At 45.0% G+C, this 15,728-nt stretch overlaps 1 protein-coding gene across 6 annotated transcripts in view; it reads left to right on the top strand.

Annotated features, from left to right (window-relative positions):
- MAST2 (microtubule associated serine/threonine kinase 2) overlaps window positions 1–15,728 on the top strand; it is a 244,730-nt gene that overhangs the window by 146,285 nt on the left and 82,717 nt on the right. For all 6 annotated transcript variants that reach the window (XM_088471619.1, XM_088471618.1, XM_088471623.1 and 3 more), the window contains one exon: window positions 3,213–3,304. In XM_088471619.1, coding sequence (XP_088327745.1) covers window positions 3,213–3,304 — 92 coding nt within the window. The remainder of the gene's footprint in view (window positions 1–3,212; window positions 3,305–15,728) is intronic.

The raw sequence follows: 15,728 nt of genomic DNA, 5'->3' as shown, positions 1-15,728 counted from the left end.
CGCTCGTCGCGTCTGGCGCATGCGCACGACGGAGCTCCCTCCGTCGTGCGCATGCTCAGTCCAGAACATCGACCCACTTGCGAGCGGACAGACGCTCGCGAGTGGGTCTGAATCAGGCCCCATATGTTCTATTCATTTTGCAACTCATTTGATAAATAAAAGTCAGTTTTCATGTAAAACACGAAATTGTCTGGGTGACCCCAAACTTTTGAACGGTAGTGTATGTATAGTATGTATATAATGTGCTTGACCACCTAATATATGGGTTACACGTCCCTGAGGTTGGACCGTATGATGTGTGTGAGGACAGTAACATAGAACATTCCCTGCGCCTGAGAGTCTGATTCTGTGTCGCACGCAAATGAGAACGCGGCAGCATACATTGGCCGTCGCCAGTCTTGTGGGTATATATGTATAATGTGCAAGAACTGAGACGGCCACTTTTAGTGCCCGACCACGCTAAGATACTGATCGGCGTGTTCTTATACGCCACCATAGGTCGCACCATGGAAACCTGGATTAGTGCCTCCGTCTGACCACGCCCTCCTATGTCTGCGGCTGTGCTTCTGTGACTGTAGGCACTTGCAGTGACACTCCCATAACACACCCACTGTGCTACTAGCCGCCTCACAGGAACGCCCATGACATTCCTTCTCACTTCTACCATCTGTCCCGATGGCACAGCAGCTTTGTGCGTACACTCAGGGTAACGCATGCGCTGTAGGGGTTTTCAGACATTTTTGCGCATGTGCAGTTGAAAAAAAAACAAAAAACTCAACAACGTGAGCATCGGCGGTGCCTGCGGCTCCGAATCAGGCGCTTAGTGTTCCAGGGCTAACGCGCACATTCTAACTATAGTCTATAAAGATAAACATGTGGGGTAATCCTAGAACAAAGGCCCTCATTCAGAGCCGTACGCTCTGAGCAGAGCGCACGCTCTGCATGAGGGCCGGGCTCCATTTTCATGGAGCGTCCTCCTGGACGCTCGTATAGCTGTGGGTCACCACCCACAGGCTATACGAGCGTGCATTTTGATGGCCGCGATGGTCGTGACCATCGCGACCATCGAAATTGCGAGCCGGAGCCTGCGGTTGAGGTTTTCAACCGCAAGCTCCGGAGTGATTTTGGCTCTATCAGAGCCAAAATCACTCCCACTGACATCACTAGTGATGTCAGTGGGCCGGCTTCTGACGGGAGGCGTTCCCGTGGGAACGCCCCCGTCAGGGAGGCACGCCCCCGGCACGCCCACCAAAGGGGGCGTGCTGTCAATCAACATTGACAGCACGCCCCCTTTGATCGGACACAACGAGCGAAGGAAAGTCCTTCGCTCGTCGTGTCTGGCGCATGCGCACGACGGAGCTCCCTCCGTCGTGTGCATGCTCAGTGCAGACCATCGACCCACTTGCGAGCGGACAGCCGCTCGCGAGTGGGTCTGAATCAGGCCCAAAGACCTTACACTAGAAAGCACAAAAGCATAACACATTGGGGGTATCTGGCACAAACCGAGGAACGTTCAAATCCAGCCCCAGCAGATGGGGGCGGTAGGATGTATTTTCTTTTTCTTTCTTTTTGTTTTTTATAATGTGTTAAAGTAACATACTTAGCACCTAATTGCCTCTAATATTGCTGTATTTTATACATGCTATTTCAGTGTTCTCCCCAGGCTGTTTTTTGGGAGCCTGCAAGTGGTGACAGGGTCTGGGAGCTGTATAAAAAGGACCAGATCCTACACACTTTGCAGCTGTTTCATAATCAGACGACTGGGCCTCTAATAAGAAGAGGAGAATTAATATATAAATTGTTATTTCAAGTTTAAATCATTATATGGTCAGGGTTTAAAACATTTTATTATTGCGAAGGCCCTTATCCAGCTACTTCTTGATGCCACCAGGCTGGAAAAATTTTCTGGGGAGAACACTAAGAAATCTATATAATATAACTTCTTTTATATGGTAAAACACTTGGCTGTAAAATAAGATATTGTAAATATATTACATGATACTACAAGCATTACAAGTGCTGTTTTCTATAGATTGGGGAATGGTTATTGATCTGTCCCTCCAATCGTTACATATGCTGAGAGTTGTATAGTACTCTCCATCTGGATATAGTCTGGATGCCGATTGTGGGAATGCAGATGTTCACAATACCAACAGCGGCATCCCGTCAGTCACAATCCCAAAAGATCCTGTGGGTTAGGCCTGGGATTTGGGAGGGGGCGGTTAGAATTAGGCTGAGGGAGGGGTGGGATAAGGTTAGGATTGGGGTAAGACTACTTAACAGAATCCGTCTGGATTTTTACTGTTAGGTTGGCGCTGTCTGTATTCTGACCATTGGCATTGTGACCGTCAGGATGGCGCTGTCTGTATTCTGACCATTGGCATTGTAACCGTCAGGATGGCGCTGTCTGTATTCTGACCATTGGCATTGTAACCGTCAGGATGGCGCTGTCTGTATTCTGACCATTGGCATTGTGACCGTCAGGATGGCGCTGTCTGTATTCTGACCATTGGCATTGTAACCGTCAGGATGGCGATGTCTGTATTCTGACCATTGGCATTGTAACAGTCAGGATGGCGCTGTCTGTATTCTGACCATTGGCATGACTGTCAGGATGGCGCTATCTGTATTCTGACCATTGGCATTGTAACCGTCAGGATGGCACTGTCTGTATTCTGACCATTGGCATGACTGTCAGGATGGCGCTATCTGTATTCTGACCATTGGCACTGTGACTGTCAGGATGGCGCTGTCTGTATTCTGACCATTGGCATTGTGACTGTCAGGATGCTGTAACCATCCCCTCTCCATCAGCATCTATTCTAAACCTGTTATCCATAGTGACCCTTGTAGAAGCTAAGTATCTGCCTCTTGCAGGTTTTAGTAGCTACGGGCAAGTTGCTTACCTGATCTTGACAGACTGCTTTACTCAGAGTTCGCAGACTCAAAAGAACCCCAAGTCATGGACCCCCGCCTCTACTACTTGGTCTCATAACAGTACTGTTGGCTTTACCATGAGACCCCAAAACTAATTCCCTATATGTGGTACTGATGCTGTACAGTTTATAAGAGTGCTCCGAACTGTCCTCTCAGGGCCCCTGTTATGACCCTATATTTCCCTGTTGATGGTTTTAAGTACTAATGATCTTTTAACATTCTAATTTTCTGTAAAACGCAATTAACAATCCTCTACTGTCTTGTTTTCTCCACAGCTGTCGTACAAGTAATCGCAAGAGCTTGATTGTAGTCTCCAGTACCTCCCCGACTCTCCCCCGGCCTCACTCCCCCCTCCATGGACATACAGGTAAGGTGGGACTGGCTGGCGGGTAATTTCTCTCCAGCACAGTAATACAAAGCTCACATGCCCAATGAATGATGTGCCCCAAACATTGTGTATATATAGCTGACAAATGTGCATTTTATGTCAGTTTTCCACTGCTCTCCCAAGTCAGGTCTGCTGTTTGCCTTCTGTATGTGTAAATGGAGAGGACAGCAGGTGTTTGCAAGGGGTATAGCTGTCAGTAGCCAATGAGAAGAGACCGACTCCCAGCTGCTACCAATAGGCGGAGAGGCTTGTTGGTGGCAGCCAGTGGGAAGAAGTGGTTTTGTTGGCGAGGTATTTATTCTCAGCACGTATATAATCTTCCCGTAGCCATGATCACTATTCCCAGACATATGTCCTGGAGGGAGACTAGAACAATTCCCATGTCTAGCGCCATTGGTACTTACCTCACCCCAGGACTTGCTCCTCCTACATCTGTATGTGGAGATGAAAACCGCAGTTGGGATAAAAGCACATTGTTGTCCTTGTCAGGGGATTTATATACATCTAGCAAATATGAGTCTTGTGGCTCCTTAAACTTGAATAGATTTATTTATACTACCTGCATGGTGCTGTCCTATGAGCGGTCCTGTGTAATTTGCATAATGGGGCCGGCAGATCAAAGGGTTCAGGTGAAAGGATTTCATCAGTGTCCATAGATTCCTGCACAAGTTCATCTGTGACTTTGCTGAATGTTAATGGTTTGTGTAACAGAGGAGAATGCACAGGATACAGGAAGGCTTCTGCCATCTCTGCGATGTCTCCTCAGTGCAGAACATATAGAGAAATAGAAGTTTAGTAAAGAGGATGTGTCACATCATCCACACTGTTATAGAATAGAGAAGACTCTTCCTATATGGAGAACACAGAGGGTTTGTTCCGTTTGGGCGCCCCACTTAATCTTTGAGTGACTGTAATCTGGAACCCCACCTGCAGACCACCACCCGTCACATGCAGTTCTGGGATTAATTCTGTGCTGGCTCAGTGCAGATAACACTATGTATTATATATAGAAAGGTGTCCTACTATGAATATCGTAGCTTTACACATTGTGATGAGGTTCCTGCGCGTCCTGCACCGGTTGTACAGCAATTCCATGCCTCCTGCTGACTACACTTTGTTCTGTTGGACTATTGTGGCCCCTTATACCTGTGAGCAGGGAGCCCCCAGAAATCTCTGTATCCAGCAAGATAATGCCAGAGGCAGACTCATATTGTGCTCCTATGGTGCAGCTTATTTCCCCATAAATACTCCATATAATAACCACTCATTTATGACATTACGGAACGCAGCTAATTCTTACTGTCCTACTTTTCATAAGTCTTAATATGAAAATCTTCTTAATACATAAAGCATCCATCGCATCATCTACAGACAATCCCAGTCATGTTTAATGAGTTCCTGACATATCTGTGACAGGGAGAGCTCTGGACTCTTAGAAGTCGGAGGTATTATCCTGGCTCCTTAATTCCAGACAATTACCCCGGACAGTGGGATGTGAGATAAAACTAATCACAAGATGCAATCATGAGTTCAGTATCACTAAAGCATATTGTGTGTGTGTGTGTATGTATGTATGTATGTATATGTGTGTATGTATATATGTATGTATGTATATACACACACAGTCAGGTGCATAAATATTGGGACATTGACAGAATTTTCATATTTTGGCCTCTATTCACCACCACAATGGCTTTGAAATGAAACAAACAAGATGTGCTTTAACTGCAGACTTTCAGATTTAATTTGAGGGTAATTACATCCAAATCAGGTGAACGGTGTAGGAATTACAACGGTTTCTATATGTGCCTCCCACTTTTTAAGGTGCCAAAAGTAATGGGACTATCAACTCAAAAGCTATTCCATGGACAGGTGTGGGCTATTCCCTCGTTATTTCATTATCAATTAAGCAGGTAAAAGGTCTGGAGTTGATTCTAGGTGTGACATTTGCATTTGGAATCAGTTGCTGTCGACTCTCAATATGAGATCCAAAGAGCTGTCACTATAAGTGAAGCAAGCCATCATTAGGCTGAAAAATCAAAACAAACCCATCAGAGAGAGAGCAAAAACATTAGGTGTGGCCAAATCAACCGTTTGGAACATTCTTAAAAAGAAAGAACGCACCGGAGAGCTCAGCAACACCAAAAGACCCGGAAGACCACAGAAAACAACTGTGGTGGATGACAGAAGAATTATTTCCCTGGTGAAGAAAAACCCCTTCACAACAGTTGGCCTAATCAAGGACACTCTCCAGGAGGTAGGTGTATATGTGTCAAAGTCAACAGTCAAGAGAAGACTTCACAAGAGTGAATATAGAAGGTTCACCACAAGATGCAAACCATTGGTGAGCCTCAAAAACAGGAAGACCAGATTAGAGTTTGCCAAACAACATCTAAAAAAGCCATTACAGTTCTGGAACAACATCCTATGGACAGATGAGACAAAGATCAACTTGTACCAGAGTGATGGGAAGAGAAGAGTATGGAGAAAGAAAGGAACTGCTCATGATCCAAAACATACATGGTGGTGGTGGTAGTGTCATGGCGTGGGCATTAATGACTGCCAATGGAACTGGTTCCCTTGTATTTATTGATGATGTGACTGCTGACAAAAAGCAGCAGAATGAATTCAGAAGTGTTTCGGGCAATATTATATGCTCATATTCAGTCAAATGCTTCAGAACTCATTGGACAGCGCTTCACAGTGCAGATGGACAATGACCCGAAGCATACTGCAAAAGCAACCAAAGAGTTTTTTAAGGCTAAAAAGTGGAATGTTATGCAATGGCCAAGTCAATCCCCTGACCTGAATCCGATTGAAATGCATGCTCACTTGATGAAGACAAAACTGAAGGGAAAATGCCCCAAGAACAAGCAGGAACTGAAGACATTTGCAGTAGAGGCCTGGCAGAGCATCACCAGGGATGAAAACCAGTGTCTGGTGATGTCTATGCGTTCCAGACTTCAGGCTGTAATTGCCTGCAAATGATTTTCAACAAAGTATTAAAAAGTGAAAGTGTATATATGTGTATATATATATATATATATATATATATATATATATATAGCAACGTGGCTGGTGGCACTCACGGCGACTCCTTAATAAAGTGAAACAACTCTCAGTTGTAGATCAAAATATATATATATATATATATATGTGTGTGTGTGTACAGTGTTCTCCCCAGGCTGTTTTCTGCGGGAGCATCGCCCGGCAGAAACAGCCTACCGCCCGGCACTTTCCCCCTCCGACCCCTGCTGTAGAATGCTGGCCTCTGAAGTGACCGGAGGCTAAAGAAGCCTCCGATCGCTTCAGAAGCCAGTGTTCCCAGTGTTGCAGTGCGCGGGTGACATCATGCAACGTGAGGAGCCTGCTGGATCCAGTCAGAGCGAGGCAGCGGGAGCGCGAGCGGCGAGCAAGTTATGGTAATTTCTAGGCTGGATACCGGGAACACTCTGGGGGCACTGCCTGAGGGGCACTATTTTAGCCTGGGGGCACTGCATAAGGGGCCAGCCTGGGGGCACTGCATAAGGGGCCAGTCTGGGGGCACTATTTAAGCCTGGGGGCACTACATAAGGGACCAGTCTGGGGGCACTACTTCAGCTTGGGGGCACTGCATAAGAGACCAGTCTGGGGGCACTACATAGGGGCACTACTTCAGCCTGGGGGCACTGCATAAGAGCAAAGCAAAACTACAGGGGGCAATGCATAAAGGGGAAAACTACAGGGGGCACTGTATAAAGGGCACAAATACAGGGGGCACTACATATGGGGATAACTACAGGGTGCACTGCATAATGGGCACTTTTGACTGAGAGCCAGTGGGGGAGCAGCCTGAGACCTGCCGGGCTGGAATGGTAAGGGAGATACCCCTTTTCCCGGTCATAATTGAGAAGGCCCCCACTCAGCTACTTTTTGATGCCACTCGGCTGGAAAAAATTTCTGGGTAGAACATAGATAGATATAGATATATATAGATCTATCTATCTTAATACATATGTATGTACATACATACAGCGGGTAAAATAGTATTGAGCAAATCAACATTTTTCTCAGTAAATATATGTGTAAAGGGGCTATTGTAATGACATTTTCACCAAATGTCAGCAACAACCCGTGCAATCCACACATGCAGAGAAATCAAACCACAGATGTCCATAAAGTAAGTTATGTGTAATAATGTGAAATGACACAGGGAACAAGTATTGAACACGCTTACTGAAATTCATTTAATACTTTGTACAAAAGCCTTTGTTGGTAATGACAGCTTCAAGGTGCCTCGTGTATGGAGAAAGTAGTCGCATGCATTGCTCAGGTGTGATTTTGTCCCATTCTTCCACACAGTCTTCACATCTTGAAGGTTCCGTGGGCCTCTTCCATGAACTCTGATCTTTAGTTTCTTTCCATAGATTTTCAATTGGATTCAAGTCAGGTGATTGGCTGGGTCATTCTAGCAGCTTTATTTTCTTTCTCTGAGATCAATTGAGAGTGTCCTTGGCTGTGTGTTTGGGATCATTGTCTTGATGAAATGTCCACCCTCGTTTCATCTTCAGCATCCTGGTAGATGGCAGCAGATTTTTATCAAGAATGTCTCTGTACATTTTTCCTTTTATCCTTCCGTCAATAACATGAAGTATGTCAGTACCGTATGCTGAAAAACAGCCCCACACCATGATGTTCCCACCTCCAAACTTCACTGTTGGTATGGTGTTTTTGGGGTGATGTGCAGTGCCATTTCTCCTCCAAACATGGTGTGTAGTATCAGTGGCATCACAAGGAGGGTGCGGGCCGCACCCGGGTGTCACCCGCTGAGAGGTGACACCAAGGTGCAGACTCCCCGTCAGTGACAGGAGCCAGGTGCTGCATTGTATAATAAGTGCAGCACTCGGCTCCTGACAACTGTGAGAGCCGGCCGGCACTGCACACGGGTCAGTCCGCACCTCCGATGCCCTCCAGTAACAATGGGACCACTGGGGTTCGGCTGCGAGGCCACGTCCCCCTTTCGGTGGCACATATCGTCCCTCTCCGCACCGGGTGACATCCAAAGAGTTAAATTTTGGTCTCATCTTATCAGACCATATTTTCCCAGTATTTCGCAGGCTTGTCCATATGTTGTACAGCAAACTTTAAACGAGCTTCAATATGCTTTTTCTTCGGCAATGGAGTCTTGCGTGGTGAGTTTGCATACAGGCCATGGCAGTTGTCTATTACTTATTGTTTTCTTTGAAACAATTGTACCTGCTAATTCCAGGTCTTTCTGAAGCTCTCCACAAGTGGTCCTTTGCTCTTGGACAACTCTTCTAATAATTCTTTTCACTCCTCTGTCAGAAATCTTGCAAAGAGCACCTTGTCGTGGCTGGTTTAAGGTGAAATTATGCTCTTTCCACTTCTGGATTATGGCCCCAACAGTGCTCACTGGAACATTCAGAAGTTTAGAAATCCTTCTGTAACCAATGCCATCAGTATGTTTTGCAACAATAAGGTTGCAAAGTTCTTGAAAGAGCTCTTTGCTTTTACCCATCATGAGATGTTTCTTGTGTGACACCTTGGTAATGAGACACCTTTTTATAGGCCATCAGTAATATGAACCAGTTTATATTAATTTGCACTGACAAGAGGCAGGATTGCTTTCTAATTACTGATTTCAGCTGGTGTCTTGGCTTTCCATGCCTTTTTGCACCTTCCTTTCTTCATGTGTTCAATACTTTTTCCTTGTGTCATTTCACATTATTACACATAACTTAATTTATGGACATCTATGGTTTGATTTCTTTGTATGTGTATATAGTGGGGCTCATTCATAATTAGGAGCCAATCTGGAGACACCATGTGGAAAGTTTATATTTGCAAGCAGGGAAACCACTGGCTAACAAGACCGCACATGTACAGGCTGAGGGCCTGATTCAGACCCGCGAGCGCTGAGCGCTCGCAAACTGGTCGATGGTGCCCTAGTGCGCATGCGCACGACGGAGGGAGCTCCGTCGTGCGCATGCGCGAGACCTGAATAGCGACGGCCAGGCCGTCGCTATGGGTCTCGCACCAAAGGGGGCGTGCTGTCGATGGTGATTGACAGCATGCCCCCTTTGGTGGCCGTGCTGGGGGCGTTGCTGCCCAGACGGAGGCGTTCCCATGGGAACGCCTACCGCCTGGGGCCGTCCCCACTGACATCACTAGTGATGTTAGTGGGAGTGATTTGGGCTCTGATAGAGCCAAAAGCACTCCTGGGCTTGCGGCAGCGAGACCCTACCGCAGGGTCTCGTCGCAAGCCCGATGGTCACGATGGTCTTGACCATCGCGACCATCTTTTTGGCCGCTCGCATAAGCAGTGGGTGGTCACCCACAGCTATGCGAGCGGCCAGGAGGCCACTCCAATTTTAGGTAGGAGGGCCCTGATTCAGAGCGAGCGCTCTTGTCAGAGCGTCCAGCTCTGAATCAGGCCCTCAGTGCGCAGTGCTAAATCTGAATGCTGAATGAGTGGTAGTTAACAATTATTTATTGACCCAATTCAAATTTTTTTATTTTTTTGCCTAATAGTGGGATTATTAAACATTCTTTTTGTTATATACAATTTTTGTATTAAATATATCATCATATTAATTTTAACGACTAATCAATGATCTGAAAATTATGCTAAAATTCCACTCTCGCAGAATAATCCCCCCACCATAAATGCTTTCACAGTAAATGACCCCACCACAACCACTCTTGGAAAATAATTTCCCCCCACTATAAATGTCCTGACAGTACACTCTAGTAGAATAATAACCCCCACCATAAATGCTGTGACAGTAAATGACCCCACCATAACCTACCCCCTACCATAAAAATGTGTGCAGCCAAAGTGACACTGTATAACAGAAGTGGATTATGAAAGTGAATAAATCACTTGAGCTGTTGAATGATAGATCTCGAATCTCATCCACAGGGATTACTCCCCAGGTAAATGGATGAAAGGGTTTCAGATTGTAAATTAGTTACTTTTTTTCCCTCCATATTCCTTTTCCTTTAAACGTGAGATTATGTGCTATGGATTAGCAGAGAGCTGTAAGTACGCCTCCGGGAGATGGAACACTATTCATCATGACACTTATGTCAGTTCTTTGCTACCAGACTGTCATATACTAGTAAAGTTAATGTATTCTGCTCAAGAGATGAAAATATTTAGATCACTGGGTCACTGTGTCAGCTGAGATTAGTCATCTATTGAATCCATTACATGTGAGTGGTTTATTCAGGGGCTCAATCACATGCCGTACCATATGTGTGTGTATGTATATGTGTATATGTGTGTGTATGTATGTGTAAATAGTGTAAATATATTTGTATATATAGGTAGGTGTGTAAGATGAGCCTGTACCGGTGTCTGTAAATGTAGTGTGAATCAGCCAGTGAATGAATGGTTAAGGGAATTCTCTTGTTTAAGAGGATGGTGTGTATGTAGAAGACAATGCAAAACAAATAATAATAAACCATTTTGAGACCTGTACCATCATCATTACAATCTTTACTTTTAATATACATTTAGGGGTTTAAAGCAATAATTAGAATTTTACAGCCAAAAAACAGGAGAGGTGCAGCGATGACCAGTGATCTGTACGCACACAGCCAGCAAGTTACGACGCAAGGCCAGAGAATGAACAATGTGACCTTTACCCTAACATGAGACACTTGTTATGATTGGCCGAGTTTAAAGCTTGTTTTACTGTGGTAAACTATTCATTCAGTGGGTAATGCTCATTCACAGTCTGATTCACCCTAAAATAATCTGCACAGGCAGAAGAAAAACAATCGGTAGAGGATCGAAAATATATCTGAATTCAAGTGAATGTGTAACAACAACATATTTAGGGGCCTATGTATCAAGTTGTTTGTTACATAAAAATATGCAGAAACTACAGTTTCTGCATACTTTTATGTATTGTTCCTATGTACTAATGGCACGATGCAGGAGTAATCTCCAGCAGTGTGCTAATTAGCGCTGTAGATCGCAGTACCCATTATCATCAATGGGGGCTATGATCTGACCCCTATGTATCAAACTTCAAAAAGTGGAGCTTTTCAGTTTAGCTATGGTAGTTTACACCATATTCAGATAAACTGCTGTAAGCCTATGGGGGCTCCAGGGGCAGGAGAGAGATCTATTGATCTCTCTGTCTCCGGCCGGCTCTTTAAGCTGACACTCTGCTTATGCGCAATGTCATCTTGCCAACGGAGAAGTCCTTCACAAACATCTCCACATCATGGAGTCTGTCTGGGATTACATGATGAGACAGAAGGATTTGAGCAAGCCTACTTCCACAGAAGATCTGGGGTTAGTAACTGATGGATTGGGTATGAGTTATCGGTGGTCGGGATGACGCTGGTCAGAATACCGTCAGGGGCATCCCGACAGTGAAAATTTCGACAGCGGTAGGTAAGTATAGTGCTACTAACCCTAACCCCTACCCTAACCCTCCCCGGTGCCTAAACCTAACTTCCGGATTGTCCAGCATGCCCGTCCGATGCGATATTTCCCGTTAAACTGTCGGCCGCATCGGGCAGTGTATGCCCAGCCGCGGCCGACAGACAGACATTTCCTGTGTACCTTCCTACGGAAGGAACAGGGAAATGTCTCCTCCCCCGGGGGCGGAGCGCGGATGTCTGCCGAATCTCACTGTGTATGCCGGCGACATCTGCGGCTGGCAGCCGGCCTGATAAAATGTCTGTCGGTCTGACAGGCATTTTACCTGGCCGTGTATGCCCAGCATTACACTTCTATTTTTGAAAGCATTCTTACTTTGCAGCATTTTTTCCCCATTTGCCTCAAACTTTTGCACAGTACTGTGTGTGTGTGTATATGTATATATGTGTATATATATATATATATATATATGTGTATATATATATGTGTATATATATATATATATATATATATATATATGCAGGCTCGGAGGTTCGAATTCTCCCGCCAAAAATGCGGGTCTCAGAAAGAGGCAAAACGTCATCTTTCATGGACAAACTTCATCTTCCATGGACTTTTGTCCAGGAATGATGATGATTGTCCATGAAAGATGTCGTTTTGCCTCTTTCTGAGACCCGATTTTTGGTGGGAAAATTCTAACCTATCCGAGCCTGCGCATCTCTAATATAAATATATATTATTTATTTATATATATATATATATATAATTGCACACTGCGTACAATCAGCATGTGAAGTGCTACAATGCAGCAACCACAGCTTTCTTTTCCATGCAATGGGAACTGGCGGCTCGCTCACGTCAGGCATATCGCACTGCATGGCGTATTGGGGCTAGATGAGCAGGGGGCACATCTGTACCTAACAGGCGACTTTGTTTCAGACCCTTGCATGCTCATTCTCCACTGTTTAGCCACACTTTACTCCTCTACCCATGTGATAGGGACTGAGCTCAGTTTTTCTTTGCTGTTGGCAGGAACACAAAGTACCAAAGTCTATGGAGGCTTCTTGATCCACTTGCAGCTATCCGCTGCTGTCTTGAATTTAGTCCAGCCGGAGCCCTAACCCTGCTGGTTATATCCAACAGTAAAGATCCGTCTGCACTGTAACTGCACCATCTAAACCCTCCTGCTCTCGTGGTGGCCGCCTCGCTAGCCCTCCTCCAGCCTTTATATCTTCGTGGTCTCCACATGTCATTTGGCTCCAGCCTGTCTCCCTAGACCACATGCGAAACCCAGCAGTGCGCCCGCAGGATGGCGACATTTTAGAATGCACACAGTATATTACATTCACACTAACATTGTCATGATTGCAGTAATGTACACACATTATTACACAAGCTAGACGGAAGGGGTTGTGCAGCGGGCTAAATCTTGTGAGTGTTTGACAGCCTTGATCTCTCAAAAAGGGGTGTGGATGGAGAACATTGTGCCCTTGCTCTATACAGATGCGTGTCCTCATACACCAATTCGTTCTGCGCCTTATGGCTGTGCACTTTGCTCAATTATGCATATTAGTCCACATATAGGGCCTGATTCTGAGTTGGGACCAAGTAAAAAAGAGCCGGTAACTAGTTTGTACCTTGGTATAACCATGTTGAGCTGCAGTTGGGTCAGATTTAAAATGTGCAGAGAGATTTTTCTGCTGCATGCAAAAGCCGCCAGTATTTAGCCTGCATGCCAAACCCTGCAACAGGACTTCCATCAATCCTATCAGACCACTGGTAACATGGCGCCTGTCATTGAAAATTCTGGACATCAGTAGCCTAGGTTTCCTCTCCTGTCCAATTTCCTACATATAGATGTGCAGAGGCGTCACTTACCTGGGTGACACCCGGTGCGGCTGGTCGGAGTACTTCTGCGCACGCATGTGAAAGGGGGTGTGGCTTTGCGGAAGGGACGTGGCTTTGCTCCACGAAGCCGTGCCCCTCGTGTGCCGATCTTGTTGGCGTTCCCGCCGTTCTCGGCACACAGTGGGCTTACGCAGCGCTCCAGCAGCTGCTGGGGCAGCCCAAAGTCTCTCCCCTGCCTCCCTCCAGTTTCTGGCTTCTCGGTGACACCATCCGACGGGGTGACACCAAAATAGCAGAGCAGCTCTGCTATTTTGGTGACGCCCCCTCGGATGGTGTCACCCAGTGCGGTCCGCACCCCCCTTGTGATGCCAGTGCAGATGTGTCCTCTTACACTGTTGCTGAAGTCGTGGCAAATAGCCCCTCTCGGCGTACCAGGTCCTGTGCGGCTCGGATGCGCCGAGCGTCTTTCTAGCCAGGTTCTGATTGTCTTTCGTGCCAGGTCCTGTGCGACTCGGATACGCCGATTCGTCTTATTCTAATAAATAGCGAAAATAGGAATGACAGGATTACTTTGTTAGATTACATTGATGAATCTGATATGTGACATTTGTACATCTGTCTGCAGGAGAGTCTGAATCCGTATGTGAAGTGCTATGGTGCAGCGACCGCAGCTTTTTCTCACGCCAAGTTCTTCTGTTGCAAATTTGTACACGTTTAAAACTAATTCAGCATCTCCAGTACGCTGTGATTGGTGTTTTGCTGCGATGTGAATAAGACTCAATTTAAAGAAAGACAAAACGATTGTGGGAGCGCTAGTTGGTTGATAACTACAGTACACATAAAAATGTAAAAGATAATTTAAAACACATTTATTGTCTCTATAACATGAAATACCTAAATAGGTTGAAAAAATATATATATAAACAGATGTACATCTAGTATAAATCAGCAGATATCAAATAAATACACAGCAAAGATTAATAAAAATTGATAAAAACGACAAAATATAAAAAAATGTAAATGTATGGGATACTGTATTATAAGTCCCTGAGTATGAAGGTATCAAACAAAGTTAATCTTCATAGCTTGTAAGGTAACGAAAGAGACTTATAGTAGAACTGTACATAGATCATCCAACAATTGGAGACAGTAGCGACTTGATTTGGATCATAAATGTCTCACAGGTCTCATATGATGTGTAAAAAAGGAGCTTGCACAACCAATTAGTGAGAGGTTGTGCTGGCTTACTCACTGATTGAAGAAAAATATCCTTCGGTATCTGGTGATGGGGATTAATAAGCTGTGTATCAGTTGTGATATCCCGGCCGGGACTGAACTCACTTGCCCTCACGTTTCCTCAGAGGTAACGGCCAGTATACCAGAGCCGAGAAATGTGTTAGGTGCTCCCTATTACTATCTGATGAACAAGACGTACTTTGTTTCACAATTCCACGGCAGTCAGGCAAGTGAGACCGTCTCCGGAGGAGTTCTCCACACGCACGATCCAGCACAGCCACATGCTGATTCTACACTACGGCTGCATATTTACCTGAACCTAGGTAACCTCCAGTGCACTCTGCCACTCAGTGGGACACTGCTTACTCCCAGAGCGGCACTCTCTTCCCAGCCGCTCCACCCACAAACTACGGCATCACCACGAGCTGCACTGCCCGTCTATCCACTATGGTGGTTCAGTCCCGGCCGGGATATCACAACTGCTCCCCATCACCAGATACTTTACAAGCTATGAAGATTAACTTTGTTTGATACCTTCATACTCAGGGACTTATAATACAGTATCCCATACATTTACATTTTTTTATATTTTGTCGTTTTTATCAATTTTTATTAATCTTTGCTGTGTATTTATTTGATTATTTTTGCTGATTTATACTAGATGTACATCTATTTATATATATATATATATATATATATATATTTATTTTTTTTTCAACCTATTTAGGTATTTCAAGTTATAGAGACAATAAATGTATTTTAAATTATCTTTTTAATTTTTATGTGTACTGTAGTTATCAACCAACTAGCGCTCCCACAATCGTTTTGTCTTTCTTCCTCAAATTCTCTTGGGGTCTGCCTAGCCCAATAGTGCTGAGCTGCATCTTGATTGTACTACTTAGTACTTCTGGAGCGCCTGAA

Source organism: Taudactylus pleione, unplaced genomic scaffold (assembly GCF_031769625.1).
Source record: "Taudactylus pleione unplaced genomic scaffold, aTauple2 ptg000115l, whole genome shotgun sequence".
In the NCBI taxonomy this organism is placed as follows: Eukaryota; Metazoa; Chordata; class Amphibia; order Anura; family Myobatrachidae; genus Taudactylus; species Taudactylus pleione.
Note: the sequence above shows the minus strand (reverse complement) of the source record. Positions and strands in the feature narration are given on the sequence as shown.